The 14,332-nt window shown below is 39.1% G+C and overlaps 1 protein-coding gene across 2 annotated transcripts; it reads left to right on the top strand.

The window, feature by feature from the left end:
* Nucleotides 1-496: 496 nt before the first annotated feature.
* On the top strand, nt 497-13,810 carry LOC123725383 (uncharacterized). 2 transcript variants are annotated; one of them, XM_045690567.2, is made up of 2 exons: nt 497-1,163; nt 12,453-13,810. In XM_045690567.2, the coding sequence occupies exons 1-2, from the start codon at nt 719-721 to the stop codon at nt 13,226-13,228; spliced, it is 1,221 nt and encodes a 406-aa protein (XP_045546523.2). In that variant the 5' UTR covers nt 497-718; the 3' UTR covers nt 13,229-13,810. The 2 variants fall into 2 exon arrangements, with proteins under 2 accessions (XP_045546523.2, XP_045546522.2); XM_045690566.2 differs by having other exon boundaries at nt 12,450-13,810.
* The last annotated feature ends 522 nt before the right edge of the window (nt 13,811-14,332 follow it).

The following is a 14,332-nucleotide window of genomic DNA, read 5'->3' as shown; positions in this document are numbered from 1 at the left end:
AAGCCTGTTTATACCTCGTTGTTTGTAAACAATGTAATTCTAAAAAAACACTGTATATTCTCACAGCTTAGTTAAAACTATAACCCCTTTTTTTTTTAACCCAAAACAGTGGCGGGGTAGCGGCTTGTTATTGTTTGAACTGCAGATTGCCCCTGTAAAGTAATAAAATGCTCTCATCGAGATTAAAACTCTGGAGGTGAAAACATAACAAACAACAACAACAGATAATAGTTTAACACATGATCTTTCCATAAAATGATTTATTAATTATGTACATATTCATATTCAGCTTCTACATCTGTGTAGAGGTACTTAGAAGTAAGAGAAAACATATCTGGTTATTTTCCAATTATTTTTTTGTGACGTTTGCCAGAATTGTTAATTTCATTAAACTGCGTTGCCCACTCCAGTCAGCAGATGGCGATGTGTCTTTCAGGTGATGCTTCTTGGTGACGTGTATTCTAGTGGACGGGACGTGATGCTTCTTCAACAACAACACGGCTACTGATTCAACCACCTCGCTAGCTTGCAAGCAAACATAAAACCTAAACATTGAAGCTCTTTCGACCATTGGTGTTTATATGAATCTCAGTGTTTTAAACACAAGTCTCTTTACGTATACATTACTTAACTTACATGCAATTTGCTTGTTAACTTAAATAGCACATTTGTTAAATTCATACTGATTTTAGCACTAGGCTAGCTAACATCCCCGACCATGAGCTCACTAAGCTACTGCCCCCCTGCTAAAGAAGATATCTGCTGGACGGAGAAAGAGGGTCTGGGGCTGAACATTGTCGTGAAAGAAGAAGAGGAGAATATTACAGTGAAAGGAGAGAAAGAAGCTTTCAGAATAAAACAGGAGGAAGAGGAGGCTGTTACATTGAAAGAAGAGGAGGATGTTACAGTGAAAGAAGAGAAAGACACTTTTGTAATGAAAGAGGAAGAGGGGATAGAGGCTGTCACAGTGGGAGAGGAGGAGGTAGAAGCTTTCAGAATGATAAAGGAGGAAGAGGCCATAACATTGAAAGAGGAAAAGAATTTAGTGAAAAAAGAGGAAGAGGAGGCTATCTCAATAAAAGAGGGGGAGGAAGATGTTTTGGGAGTGACAGAGGAGGAGGAAGATGGAGAGGAGGAAGAGACTGAAGATCTGATTAACATCCGTGAGTATTGTCTTAAAAACAGGGGACACAAGCTCTGCAGTTGTTGAACTAATGTGTGGTTTTAAAGGGGCATTCTACTGAAGTTCTACACTTGAATATGTTGTTCAGTACTGTATGAGTTGTTAAAGGAGAAGATGGCCATTGGTACATGCGTGTTTTGTTTAACTAAATTCTGTGGCCAATAGCCCAGGCCATTGATTCTAGGAGAATTATAAAAGCCCAATGAGCTTAGTTCAACTGTCGTACCCCAGGGGTAGGCCTATTTACTTTTGAGTCATTTAGCAGACACTCTTAACCAGAGAGACTTATAGTACTGAGTCATTTAACAGACGCTCTTATCCAGAGAGACTTATAGTACTGAGTCATTTAGCAGACGCTCTTATCCAGAGAGACTTACAGTACTGAGTCATTTAGCAGACGCTCTTATCCAGAGAGACTCAGAGAAATAGCCAAATTCACTAATTTGAAGTGGTGTCCACATACTTTTGTATAAACAGTATATCTTATATTAATTCTGACCATTTTGAAGAAACGTATACTGCCTACGGCGTCTCAAGATGGACAAACAGTACTATTGCAGTTTTAAGTACTATTAATTGGAGTAGCCTATGTGAGCACACTCGTTAGGTTCGCCAGCCGAACCGAAGCATGCGGAAGGCTTTTGGGGCGGCAGGTAGCCTAGTGGTTAGAGCGTTGGGCCAGTAACCGAAAGGTTACTAGATCTAATCCCCGAACTGACAAGGTAAAAATCTGTCGTTCTGCCCCTGAACAAGGCAGTTAACCCACTGTTCCCCGGTAGGCCGTCATTGTAAATAAGAATTTGTTATTGACTGACTAGCTTAGTTAAATATATATATATATATTTTTAAATAGGCAGGGCTTCGATATTAACGCTTTGTCCGCTTGCCTGGCACAAGTTTTTTTTTTTAAATAGTCAGACAACAGAGGAACTAGATAGCCAATTCAAATCATCTAGTTAACTATTTAGCGATTAGTGTCAAATACAACAGGTGTAGACCTTAGTGAAATGCTTACTTACAAGCCCCTAACCAACAATGCTTACTTACAATACATTGACATGTATTAATGTCAACTGCTTGTCCCCACTGTCCTAAAATAATTTTACCACCTGCACTCGTGTTTAACCGCAAATTGGCCGACACGCAGCAGTCGATACAGGTGCACAGTTGTTGAAACCAAACGCTGCCTACTCCGGTTGGAAAACAGTCTCTCAACAACTCAACGTTGACTTCTCCTCTATTCAATACAGGCCATGTAATTCTGACAAGTTACCAAAATATTCCTAGAAAAGCCTAATTGACAACCAGAGGTGGGGAAAAAAAGCACCTAATTGCCATACCTGTGTAAAAGATACCTTAATGAAAATGACTCAAATGAAAAATACTAGTGAAATAAACCAAAAAGTATTTGGTTTTAAATATACTTAAGCATCAAAGGTAAAAGTATAAATAATTTAAAATTCCTTATATTAAATCTACCTACATGTACATATTACCTCAATTACATCAACTAACCGGTGGCCCCACACATTGACTCTATACTGGTACCCCCTGTATATAGCCTCCACATTGACTCTGTACTGGTACCCCCTGTATATAGTCTCCACATTGACTCTGTACAAGTACCCCCTGTATATAGCCTCCACATTGACTCTATACTGGTACCCCCTGTATATAGCCTCCACATTGACTCTGTACTGGTTCCCCCTGTATATAGCCTCCACATTGACTCTGTACCAGTACCCCCTGTATATAGTCTCCACATTGACTCTGTAGCGGTTCCCCACTGTATATAGTCTCCACATTGACTCTGTACCGGTTCCCCACTGTATATAGTCTCCACATTGACTCTGTACCGGTTCCCCCTGTATATAGCCTCCACATTGACTCTGTACCGGTTCCCCACTGTATATAGTCTCCACATTGACTCTGTACCGGTTCCCCACTGTATATAGTCTCCACATTGACTCTGTACCGGTTCCCCACTGTATATAGTCTCACTATTGTTATTTTACTGCTGCTCTTTAACTACTTGTTACTTTTATTTCTTATTCTTATTTGTAATTTTTAAATTGCATTGTTGGCTAGGGACTTGTAAGTAAGCATTTCACTGTAAGGTCTACACCTGTTTTATTCGGCGCTTGTGAATAATACGATTTGATTTATATTAAGCAAACCAGATTGGAAGATTTGTGTTTTTAATTTTTTATTTACGGATAGCCAGGGGCACACTCCTATACTCAGACATCATTTACAAATGATGCGCTTGTGTTTAGTGAGTCCGCCAGATCAGAGGCCATAGAGATGACCAGGGCTGTTCTCTTGAAAAGTGTGTTTTCACGTCTTTCTAAGCATTCAAAATGTCACGAGTACTTTTGGGTGTCATAAAAAGTACACTATTTTCTTTAGCAATGCATTAAAGTAAAAGTTGTAAAAAAATATATAAATTGTAAAGTACAGTTCCTCCCAAAAAATGACTTAAAGTACTACTTTAACATATTTTTACTTAAGTAAAAATGACAAGTAACTCAAATGCTGTCAAGATCTCCCCAGCAGTAAGCATGCCCCTGTTTTAACCTACAAATTTGATCCCTGGTTCATTGAGTGAGGGAATTATTTTATAAAGACATCAAAAGTATTTGGTTGTAATTGTAATGTTGCAGGGTGGTCAACCATCGTTCAGGAGAGATACTGGGTCACACCACCATGGTGAAACTACTTCAATCAGGTGTGTTAGTTAGAGGTCGACCGATTAGGATTTTTCAACGCCGATACCGATTATTGGAGGACCAAAAAAGCCGATACCGATTAATCGGATGATTTTTATATATATATTTGTAATAATGACAATTACAACAATACTGAATGAACAATGAACACTTTTATTTTAACTTAATATAATACATCAATAAAATCAATTTAGTCTCAAATAAATAATGAAACATGTTCAATTTGGTTTATATAATGCAAAAACAAAGTGTTGGAGAAGAAAGTAAAAGTGCAATATGTGCCATGTAAAAAAGCTAACGTTTAAGTTCCTTGCTCAGAACATGAGAACATATGAAAGCTGGTGGTTCCTTTTAACATGAGTCTTCAATATTCCCAGGTAAGAAGTTTTAGGTTGTAGTTATTATAGGAATTATAGGACTATTTCTCTCTATACCATTTGTATTTCATATACCTTTGACTATTGGATGTTCAAGTAGGTACATTAGTATAGCCAGCCTAATCTCGGGAGTTGATTTGCTTGAAGTCATAAACAGTGCAATGCTTGAAGCATTGCGAAGAGCTGCTGGCAAACGCAGTAAAGTGCTGTTTGAATGAATGCTTACGAGCCTGCTGCTGCCTACCACCGCTCAGTCAGACTGCTCTATCAAATCATAGACTTCATTATAATATAATAACACACAGAAATACGAGCCTAGGTCATTAATATGGTCGAATCCGGAAACTATCATTTCGAAAACAAAACGTTTATTCTTTCTTTCAGTGAAATACGGAACCGTTCCGTATTTTATCTAACGGTTGGCATCCCTAAGTCTAAATATTCCTGTTACATTGCACAACCTTCAATGTTATGTCATAATTACGTAAAATTCTGGAAAATTAGTTCGCAACGAGCCAGGCGGCCCAAACTGTTACATTTGCCCTGACTCTGCGTGCAATGAATGCAAGAGAAGTGACACAATTTCCCTAGTTTAATATTGCCTGCCAACATGAATTTCTTTTAACTAAATATGCAGGTTTAAAAATATATACTTCTGTGTATTGATTTTAAGAAAGGCATTGATGTTTATGGTTAGGTACATTCGTGCAACGATTGTGCTTTTTTGGCAAATGCACTTTTGTTAAATCATCCCCGTTTGGTGAAGTTGGCTGTCTTTGTTAGGAAGAAATAGTCTTCACACAGTTCACAACGAGCCAGGCGGCCCAAACTGCTGCATATACCCTGACTCTCTGTTGCACAGAACGCAAGAGAAGTGACACAATTTCCCTAGTTAAAATAAATTCATGTTAGCAGGCAATATTAACTAAATATGCAGGTTTAAAATATATACTTGTGTACTGATTTTAAGAAAGGCGTTGATGTTTATGGTTAGGTACACATTGGTGCAACGACAGTGCTTTTTTCGCAAATGCCCTTGTTAAATCACTCGTTTGGCGAAGTAGGCTTTGTTTCAATGATAAATGAACAGGCACCACATCGATTATATGCAACGCAGGACAAGCTAGATAAACTAGTAATATCATCAACCATGTGTAGTTAACTAGTGATTATGTTAAGATTGATTGTTTTTTACAAGATTTGTTTAACGCTAGCTAGCACCTTACCTTGGCTCCTTGCTGCACTCGCATAACAGGTAGTCAGCCTGCCACGCAGTCTCCTCGTGGAGTGCAATGTAATCGGGCATGATCGGTGTCCAAAAATGCCGATTACCGATTGTTATGAATACTTGAAATCGGCCCTAATTAATCGGCCATTCCGATTAATCGGTGGACCTCTAGTGTTAGTTCAGAGAGGCCAACCATCCTCCGGGAGAGCTACTGGGTGTGCAGGCTTTTACGAAATGTTTAGAGGCACAAGAACTGAGAACAAATGTGATCTATACTGTTCCGGAACAGAACTGTTATTTTAAGAGCATGGGAACAGGTTAATAACATTTATTTTATGTTCCAGGCATTTTGACAACAAAAAAACCCGCTTTAAAACAGTTACAGAGTTTAACCTCTTACATCTAGATGTTCCGCTAGCGGAACACCTGCTCCAATATCCAATGATAGGCGTGGCGCGAATTACAAATTCCTCAAAAATACAAAAACTTCAATTTTTCAAACATATGACTATTTCACAGCATTTTAAAGACAAGACTCTCCTTTATCTAACCACACTGTCCGATTTCAAAAAGGCTTTACAGCGAAAGCAAAACATTAGATTATGTCAGCAGAGTACCCAGCCAGAAATAATCAGACACCCATTTTTCAAGCTAGCATATAATGTCACAAAAACCCAGAAGACAGCTAAATGCAGCACTAACCTTTGATGATCTTCATCAGATGACACACCTAGGACATTATGTTATACAATACATGCATGTTTTGTTCAATCAAGTTCATATTTATATCAAAAAACAGCTTTTTACATTAGCATGTGACGTTCAGAACTAGCAAACTTCCGGGGAATTTACTAACAATTTACTAAATTACTCACGATAAACGTTCACAAAAAGCATAACAATTATTTTAAGAATTATAGATACAGAACTCCTCTATGCACTCGATATGTCCGATTTTAAAATAGCTTTTTGGTGAAAGCACATTTTGCAATATTCTAAGTACATAGCCCAGCCATCACGGGCTAGCTATTTAGACACCCGGCAAGTTTAGCCTTCACCAAAATCAGATTTACTATTATAAAAGTTTGATTACCTTTTGTTGTCTTCGTCAGAATGCACTCCCAGGACTGCTACTTCAATAACAAATGTTGGTTTGGTCCCAAATAATCCATCGTTATATCCGAATAGCGGCGTTTTGTTCGTGCGTTCCAGAAACTATCCGAAATGGTAAATCAGGCTCGCGCGCATGGCGCAATTCGTGACAAAAAAATTCTAAATATTCCATTACCGTACTTCGAAGCATGTCAACCGCTGTTTAAAATCAATTTTTATGCAATTTATCTCGTAAAAAAGCAATAATATTCCGACCGGGAATCTCCTTTTCGGCAAACAGAGGAAAAATCACAAAGACGGGGGCGGCCAGGGCACGCGCCTAAGCCCACAGTCCCTTGATCGGCCACTTGAGAAAGGCGATAATGTGTTTCAGCCTGGGGCTGGGATGACGACATTCAGGTTTTTCCCGGGCTCTGAGCGCCCATGGAAGACGTAGGAAGTGTCACGTTAGAGCAGAGATCCTTTGTAAAAGATAGAGATGGCAAAGAAGTTCAAGAAATGGTCAGACAGACAGGATTCCTGTAAAGGAATCTCTCAGGTTTTGACCTGCCATTTGAGTTCTGTTATACTCACAGACACCATTCAAACAGTTTTAGAAACTTTGGAGTGTTTTCTATCCAAAGCCAATAATTATATGCATATTCTAGTTACTGGGCAGGAGTAGTAACCAGATTAAATCGGGTACGTTTTTTATCCAGCCGTGAAAATACTGCCCCCTAGCCATAACAGGTTAATGGCTGTGATGGGGAAAAAACTGAGGATGGATCAACAACATTGTAGTTACTCCACAAAACTAACCTAATTGACAGAGTTAAAGTAGGAAGCCTGTACAGAATACAAATATTCCAAAACATCCATCCTGTTTGCAATAAGGAACTAAAGTAAAACTGCAAAGAAATTAACTTTATTTTTATTTTATTTATTTATTTAACCTTTATTTAACTAGGCAAGTCAGTTAACTTCTTTTGGCTCAAATCCCGTTAACGGGATCGATTTGACAACAGCCAGTGAAATTGCAGGGCGCCAAATTCATACAACAGAAATCTCATAATTAAAATTCCTCAAACATACAAGTATTATACACCATTTTAAAGATAAACTTCTTGTTAATCCAACCACAGTGTCCGATTTCAAAAAGGCTTTACGGCGAAAGCATACCATATGATTATGTTAGGTCAGCGCCTAGTCACAAAAAAACACAGCCATTTTCCAGCCAAAGAGAGGAGTCACAAAAAGCAGAAATAGAGAAAATTAATCACTAACCTTTGATCTTCATCAGATGACACTCATAGGACTTCATGTTACACAATACATGTATGTTTTCTTCGATAAAGTTCATATTTATATCCCAAAATCTCAGTTTACATTGGCGCGTTATGTTCAGTAATGTTTTGCCTTCAAAACATCCGGTGAATTTGCAGAGAGCCACGTCAATTTACAGAAATACTCATCATAAACTTTGATGAAAGATACAAGTGTTATACATAGGATTAGATCAAAAAAGCTTTACGGTGAAAGCACACCATGTGATAATCTGAGTACAACGCTCAGCCACCAAAACAAACCATACAGATACCCGCCAAATTGTGGAGTCAACAAAAGTCAGAAATAGCGTTATAAATATTCACTTACCTTTGATGATCTTCATCGGAATGCACTCCCAGGAAACCCAGTTCCACAATAAATGTTTGTTTTGTTCAATAAAGTTCATCTTTATGTCCAAATACTTCCTTTTTGTTTGCGCGTTTAGTTCACTAATCCAAATGCACAAAGCGCGGACACTAAGTCCAGACGAAAAGTTAAAAAATTACAGTTCATAGAAACATGTCAAACGATGTATATAATCAATCTTTAGGATGTTTTTATCATAAATATATCAATAATATTCCAACTGGACAACTGGACAATTCCTTTGTCATTAGAAAGGAAAGGGAACGGAGCTCGTGCTCACGGCTGCGCGTGATAAACAACTCATAGCTTTCAGCTGAGGCACTTACTGTGAGTGGTCTTATTCTCTCCCCTTTCACAATAGAAGCCTGAAACAACTTTCTAAAGACTGTTGACATCTAGTGGAAGCCGCAGGAAGTGCAATCTGACCCCATTTACACTGTATATTGTATAGGCAATCACTTGAAAAACTACAAACCTCAGATTTCTCACTTCCTGGTTGGATTTTCTCAGGTTTTCGCCTGCCATATGAGTTCTGTTATACTCACAGACATCATTCAAACAGTTTTAGAAACTTCAGAGTGTTTTCCATCCAAATCTACTAATAATATGCATAACCTAGCTTCTGGGCCTGAGTAGCAGGCAGTTTAGTCTGGGCATGCTTTTCATCCGGACGTGAAAATCCTGTCCCCTTGCATAACAGGTTAAGAACAAATTCTTATTGACAATGACGGCCTACCAAAAGGCAAAATGCCTCCTGCGGGGACGGGGGCTGGGATTAAAATAAATACAATATAAATAGGACAAAACACACATCACAACAAGAGAGACACTACATAAAGAGAGACCTAAAACAACAACATAGCAAGGCAGCAACACATGGCAACACAACATGGTAGCAGCACAAAACATGGTACAAACATTATTGGGCACAGTCAACAGCACAAAGGTCAAGGAGGTAGAGACAACAATACATCACACAAAGCAGCCACAAGTGTCAGTAAGAGCGTCCATGACTGAGTCTTTGAATGAAGAGATTGAGATAAAACTGTCCAGTTTGAGTGTTTGTTGCAGCTTGTTCCAGTCGCTAGCTGCAGCGAACTGAAAAGAGGAGCGTCCCAGGGATGTGTGTGCTTTGGGGACCTTTACCAGAATGTGACTGGCAGAACGGGTGTTGTATGTGGAGGATGAGGGCTGCAGTAGATATCTCAGATAGGGGGGAGGGAGGCCTAAGAGGATTTTATAAATAAGCATCAACCAGTGGGTCTTGCGACGGGTATACAGAGATGACCAGTTTACAGAGGCGCATAGAGTGCAGTGATGTGTCCTATAAGGAGCATTGGTGGCAAATCTGATGGCCAAATGGTAAAGAACATCTAGCCGCTTGAGAGCATCCTTCCTGACGATCTATAAATTATGGCTCCGTAATCTAACATGGGTAGGATGGTCATCTGAATCAGGGTTAGTTTGGCAGCTGGGGTGAAAGAGGAACGATTACGATAGAGGAAACCAAGTCGAGATTTAACTTTAGCCTGCAGCTTTGATATGTGCTGAGAGAAGGACAGTGCACCGTCTAGCCATACTCCCAAGTACTTGTATGAGGTGACTACTTCAAGCTCTAAACCCTCACAGGTAGTAATAACACCTGTGGGAAGAGGGGCATTCTTCTTACCAAACCACATGACCTTTGTTTTGGAGGTGTTCAGAACAAGGTTAAGTGTAGAGAAAGCTTGTTGGACACTAAGAAAGCTTTGTTGTAGAGCATTTAACCCAACATCCGGGGAGGGGCCAGCTGAGTATAAGACTGTATCATCTGCATATAAATGGATGAGAGAGCTTCCAACTGCCTGAGCTATGTTGTTGATGTTAATTGAGAAGAGCATGAGGCCTAGGATTGAGCCTTGGGGTACTTCCTTGGTGACAGGCAGTGGCTGAGACAGCAGATTTTCTGACTTTATACACTGCACTATTTGAGAGAGGTAGTTAGCAGAGATACCAATGCTCCTTTGCCGGCCCACAAGAAGGGAATGGTCTACCGTATCAAAAGCTTTGGCCAAGTCAATAAAAATAGCAGCACAATAATGTGAAGTAAAACTGGGTGATGTTCTGGGTGAGTATGCATGCCATGGAAGAACTGGGACATTTTCAGTTTCCAGGAATTGTGTATAGATCCTTGCGACATTGAGCTGTGCATTTTCATGCATTCAAATTGCCATCGATAAAATTCAGTTTTTGTTCGTTGTCTGTAGCTTATGCCTGCCCATACCATAACCCCAACGCCACCATGGGGCCCTCTGTTCACAACGTTGACATCATCTAACCACTCGCCCAAATGACGTCAAACACGTGGTCTGTGGTTGTGAGGCCTGTTGGACGTACTGCCAAGTTCTCTACAACTATGTTGGAGGTGGCTTATGGTAGAGAAATGAACACTCAATTCTCTGGTAACAGCTCTGGTGGATATTCCTGCAGTAAGCATGCCAATTCCACTCCCCCTCAAAACTTCAGACATTTGTGGTATTGTGTTGTGACAAAACTGCACATTTTAGAGTAGCTTTTTATTGTCCCCATCACACCTGTGAGGTGGATGGATTATTTTGGCAAAGTAGAAATGCTCACTAACAGGGATGAAACCAATTTGTGCGCGACATTTGAGAGAAATAAGCTTTTTGTGCGTATGGAACATTTCTGGGCTCTTTTTATTTTTAGCTCATGAAACATGGGACCAACACTACATGTTGCGTTTATATTTTAGTTGCGTTGAATTAAGATGCATGTGTGTTCATCTGAGTAAATAGGGTTAGAATGTTAGAATGTAGAATGTTAAATACAATTCTATGGCAAAGCAGTTCATACCTGGTGCTTTTCTCCACGTGAATGTTTTAAAAGTGTCTAATATTTTTTTTTTTGGGGGGGGGGATGATAATTTTTGGTCTGCTGATAGTTGCTTCAGGGGTATTGAGTCTAATAAGGCCGTAGGATCAGTCCAATGGTTGTTTAATTCAGATTTATATAGATTTTCATAGACGCTTTTAAAATTGTCATTAATATGTATCCTATACTGACTAGTATAATTATCCATTAGGTCTAATACATGTATCCTATACTGACTAGTCTATTTATCCATTAGGTCTAATACATGTATCCTATACTGACTAGTCTATTATCCATTAGGTCTAATACATGTATCCTATACTGACTAGTCTATTTATCCATTAGGTCTAATACATGTATCCTATACTGACTAGTCTATTATCCATTAGGTCTAATACATGTATCCTATACTGACTAGTCTATTATCCATTAGGTCTAATACATGTATCCTATACTGACTAGTCTATTATCCATTAGGTCTAATACATGTATCCTATACTGACTAGTCTATTATCCATTAGGTCTAATACATGTATCCTATACTGACTAGTCTATTATCCATTAGGTCTAATACATGTATCCTATACTGACTAGTCTATTTATCCATTAGGTCTAATATATGTATCCTATACTGACTAGTCTATTTATCCATTAGGTCTAATATATGTATCCTATACTGACTAGTCTATTATCCATTAGGTCTAATACATGTATCCTATACTGACTAGTCTATTTATCCATTAGGTCTAATACATGTATCCTATACTGACTAGTCTATTTATCCATTAGGTCTAATACATGTATCCTATACTGACTAGTCTATTTATCCATTAGGTCTAATACATGTATCCTATACTGACTAGTCTATTATCCATTAGGTCTAATACATGTATCCTATACTGACTAGTCTATTTATCCATTAGGTCTAATATATGTATCCTATACTGACTAGTCTATTATCCATTAGGTCTAATATATGTATCCTATACTGACTAGTCTATTTATCCATTAGGTCTAATACATGTATCCTATACTGACTAGTCTATTTATCCGTTAGGTCTAATACATATATCCTATACTGACTAGTCTATTATCCATTAGGTATAATATATGCATAACAACACTAAGTTTGATAGTGTTTTTATTGGTCTACAAAGCACTACAGCCACTCTGTGATGACAAGCTCTAGTCTACATTAAACCTCATAGGAAGACAGTGTTATTATGGGGAGGTTTCATTCAGGTCTCTCTGTTTAACTAAACTCTGTTTGTCTTCAGCAGGGGAGAGACCAGACACAGACTCTCACTGTGACAGCTTGAAGAGTGCTTCAGGGGAACCAGACCCAGAGACGTCCAAACCAGAACGACGACGACACTGCTCTCAGTGTGGAAAGAGTTTTAGCTTGTTTGGGAACCTGAAACGACATGAGAGGACACACACAAAGGAGAGACCCTACCAATGCATTCAGTGTGGAAAGAAGTTTAATTCATCAGAATATATGAAAAAACATGAAAAAATACACTCTAAGCCTTACCACTGCTCCCAGTGTGAAAGAAGTTTTACCCAACGGGGGGACCTGAAATCACATGAGAGGACACACACAGGAGAGAAGCCTTACCACTGCTCACAGTGTAAAAGGAATTTTTTCTCATCGGGGTCCTTGAAAAGACATGAGGGGACACACTCTGTGGAAAAAGCTTTCCACTGTTCTCATTGTGAAAAGAGTTTTAGGAATTTATGGAACCTGAAAGAACATGAGCAAAGACACACAATGGAGAAGCCTTTCCACTGCTCCCACTGTGGAATTACATTTACGTGGTTTCAACAACTTAAAGAGCATGAAAGAATCCACATCGTAGAGAAAAGTTATCAGTGCCTCCGATGTGGAAAGATATTTATGCAGTTAGGGGACCTGAAACTCCATGAGGTAACACACACAGGGGAGAAGCCTTACCAATGCTCCCAGTGTGGAAAGAGATATAGTACCTCACATGGACTTAAAATTCATCAGAAAACACACATTGTCCTCCCACAATTGTCTCATATTTTTGACTGAGAATGTGTTTTTGTTTATGCTACATGAAATCTAATTATAGAAAGTGGACTCAAAAATACATTTGTATGATTTATTTTAATTTTAAAATATAAATGGCTTTCCCAGATTTCTATGACGTATAATTAATTACAATATGAGTGAAATCGTTTTCCAAAAAATGGTAATTAAGTATGTTAAAAGGTAGCTTTTCTGTGTTGGAATGGTGTGCGTATCCCAACTACAGAATGTTGTGAGCGTATACAAGTCATTAAAGGGATACTTTATGATTTTGACAATGAGGCCCTTTATCTACCTTACCAGAGTCAGATGAACTACTGGATTCCATTTTTATGTGTCTGTGTCCAGTATGGGGGAAGTTTGAGGTAGTTTTGTGAGTCAGTGCTAACCAGATGAAATAGCTGAATCCACTCATTTTAAGGGGTAATCTTGCATACACTATATATACAAAATGATGTTGCATATCTTAATTCATATTCCCACTATTGATAAATAATATGTGTAATTATGTAGGCACTTCAACAGTTGTTCCATCCCCGAGCTCAATGTGCCTAAATAAATAAAAGAGGAGACTTGATGAGTGAATGTGTATTTTGTTATTTTTTGTATTTAACCTTTTATTTAACTAGGCAAGTCAGTTAAGAACAATGACGGCCTACACCTGCCAAACCCGGATGACGCTGGGCCAATTGTGCGCCGCCCAATGGGACTCCCAATCATGGCCGGTTGTGATACAGCCTGGAATCGAACCAGGGTGTCTGTAGTGACGCCTCTAGCACTGAGATGCAGTGTCTTAGACCGCTGTGATACAGCCTGGAATGGAACCAGGTACTGTAGAGATGCAGTGTCTCAGACCACTGTGATACAGCCTGGAATGGAACCAGTTACTGTAGAGATGCAGTGTTCTCAGACCGCTGTGATACAGCCTGGAATGGAACCAGGTACTGTAGAGATGCAGTGTCTCAGACCACTGTGATACAGCCTGCAATGGAACCAGTTACTGTAGAGATGCAGTGTCTCAGACCGCTGTGATACAGCCTGGAATGGAACCAGGTACTGTAGAGATGCAGTGTCTCAGACCGCTGTGATACAGCCTGGAATGGAACC

The sequence above is a fragment of the Salmo salar genome, chromosome 12 (genome assembly GCF_965601325.2).
Source record: "Salmo salar chromosome 12, fSalSal1, whole genome shotgun sequence".
In the NCBI taxonomy this organism is placed as follows: Eukaryota; Metazoa; Chordata; class Actinopteri; order Salmoniformes; family Salmonidae; genus Salmo; species Salmo salar.
This window is presented reverse-complemented; position numbering and strand designations above follow the sequence as displayed.

Coding starts and splice junctions, on each gene's coding strand:
- LOC123725383 (XM_045690566.2), top strand. CDS start 719: ATGAGCTCACTAAGCTACTGCCCCCCTGCTAAAGAAGATATCTGCTGG. Junction 1,164..12,449: donor TGAAGATCTGATTAACATCC/GTGAGTATTGTC, acceptor GTTTGTCTTCAG/CAGGGGAGAGACCAGACACA.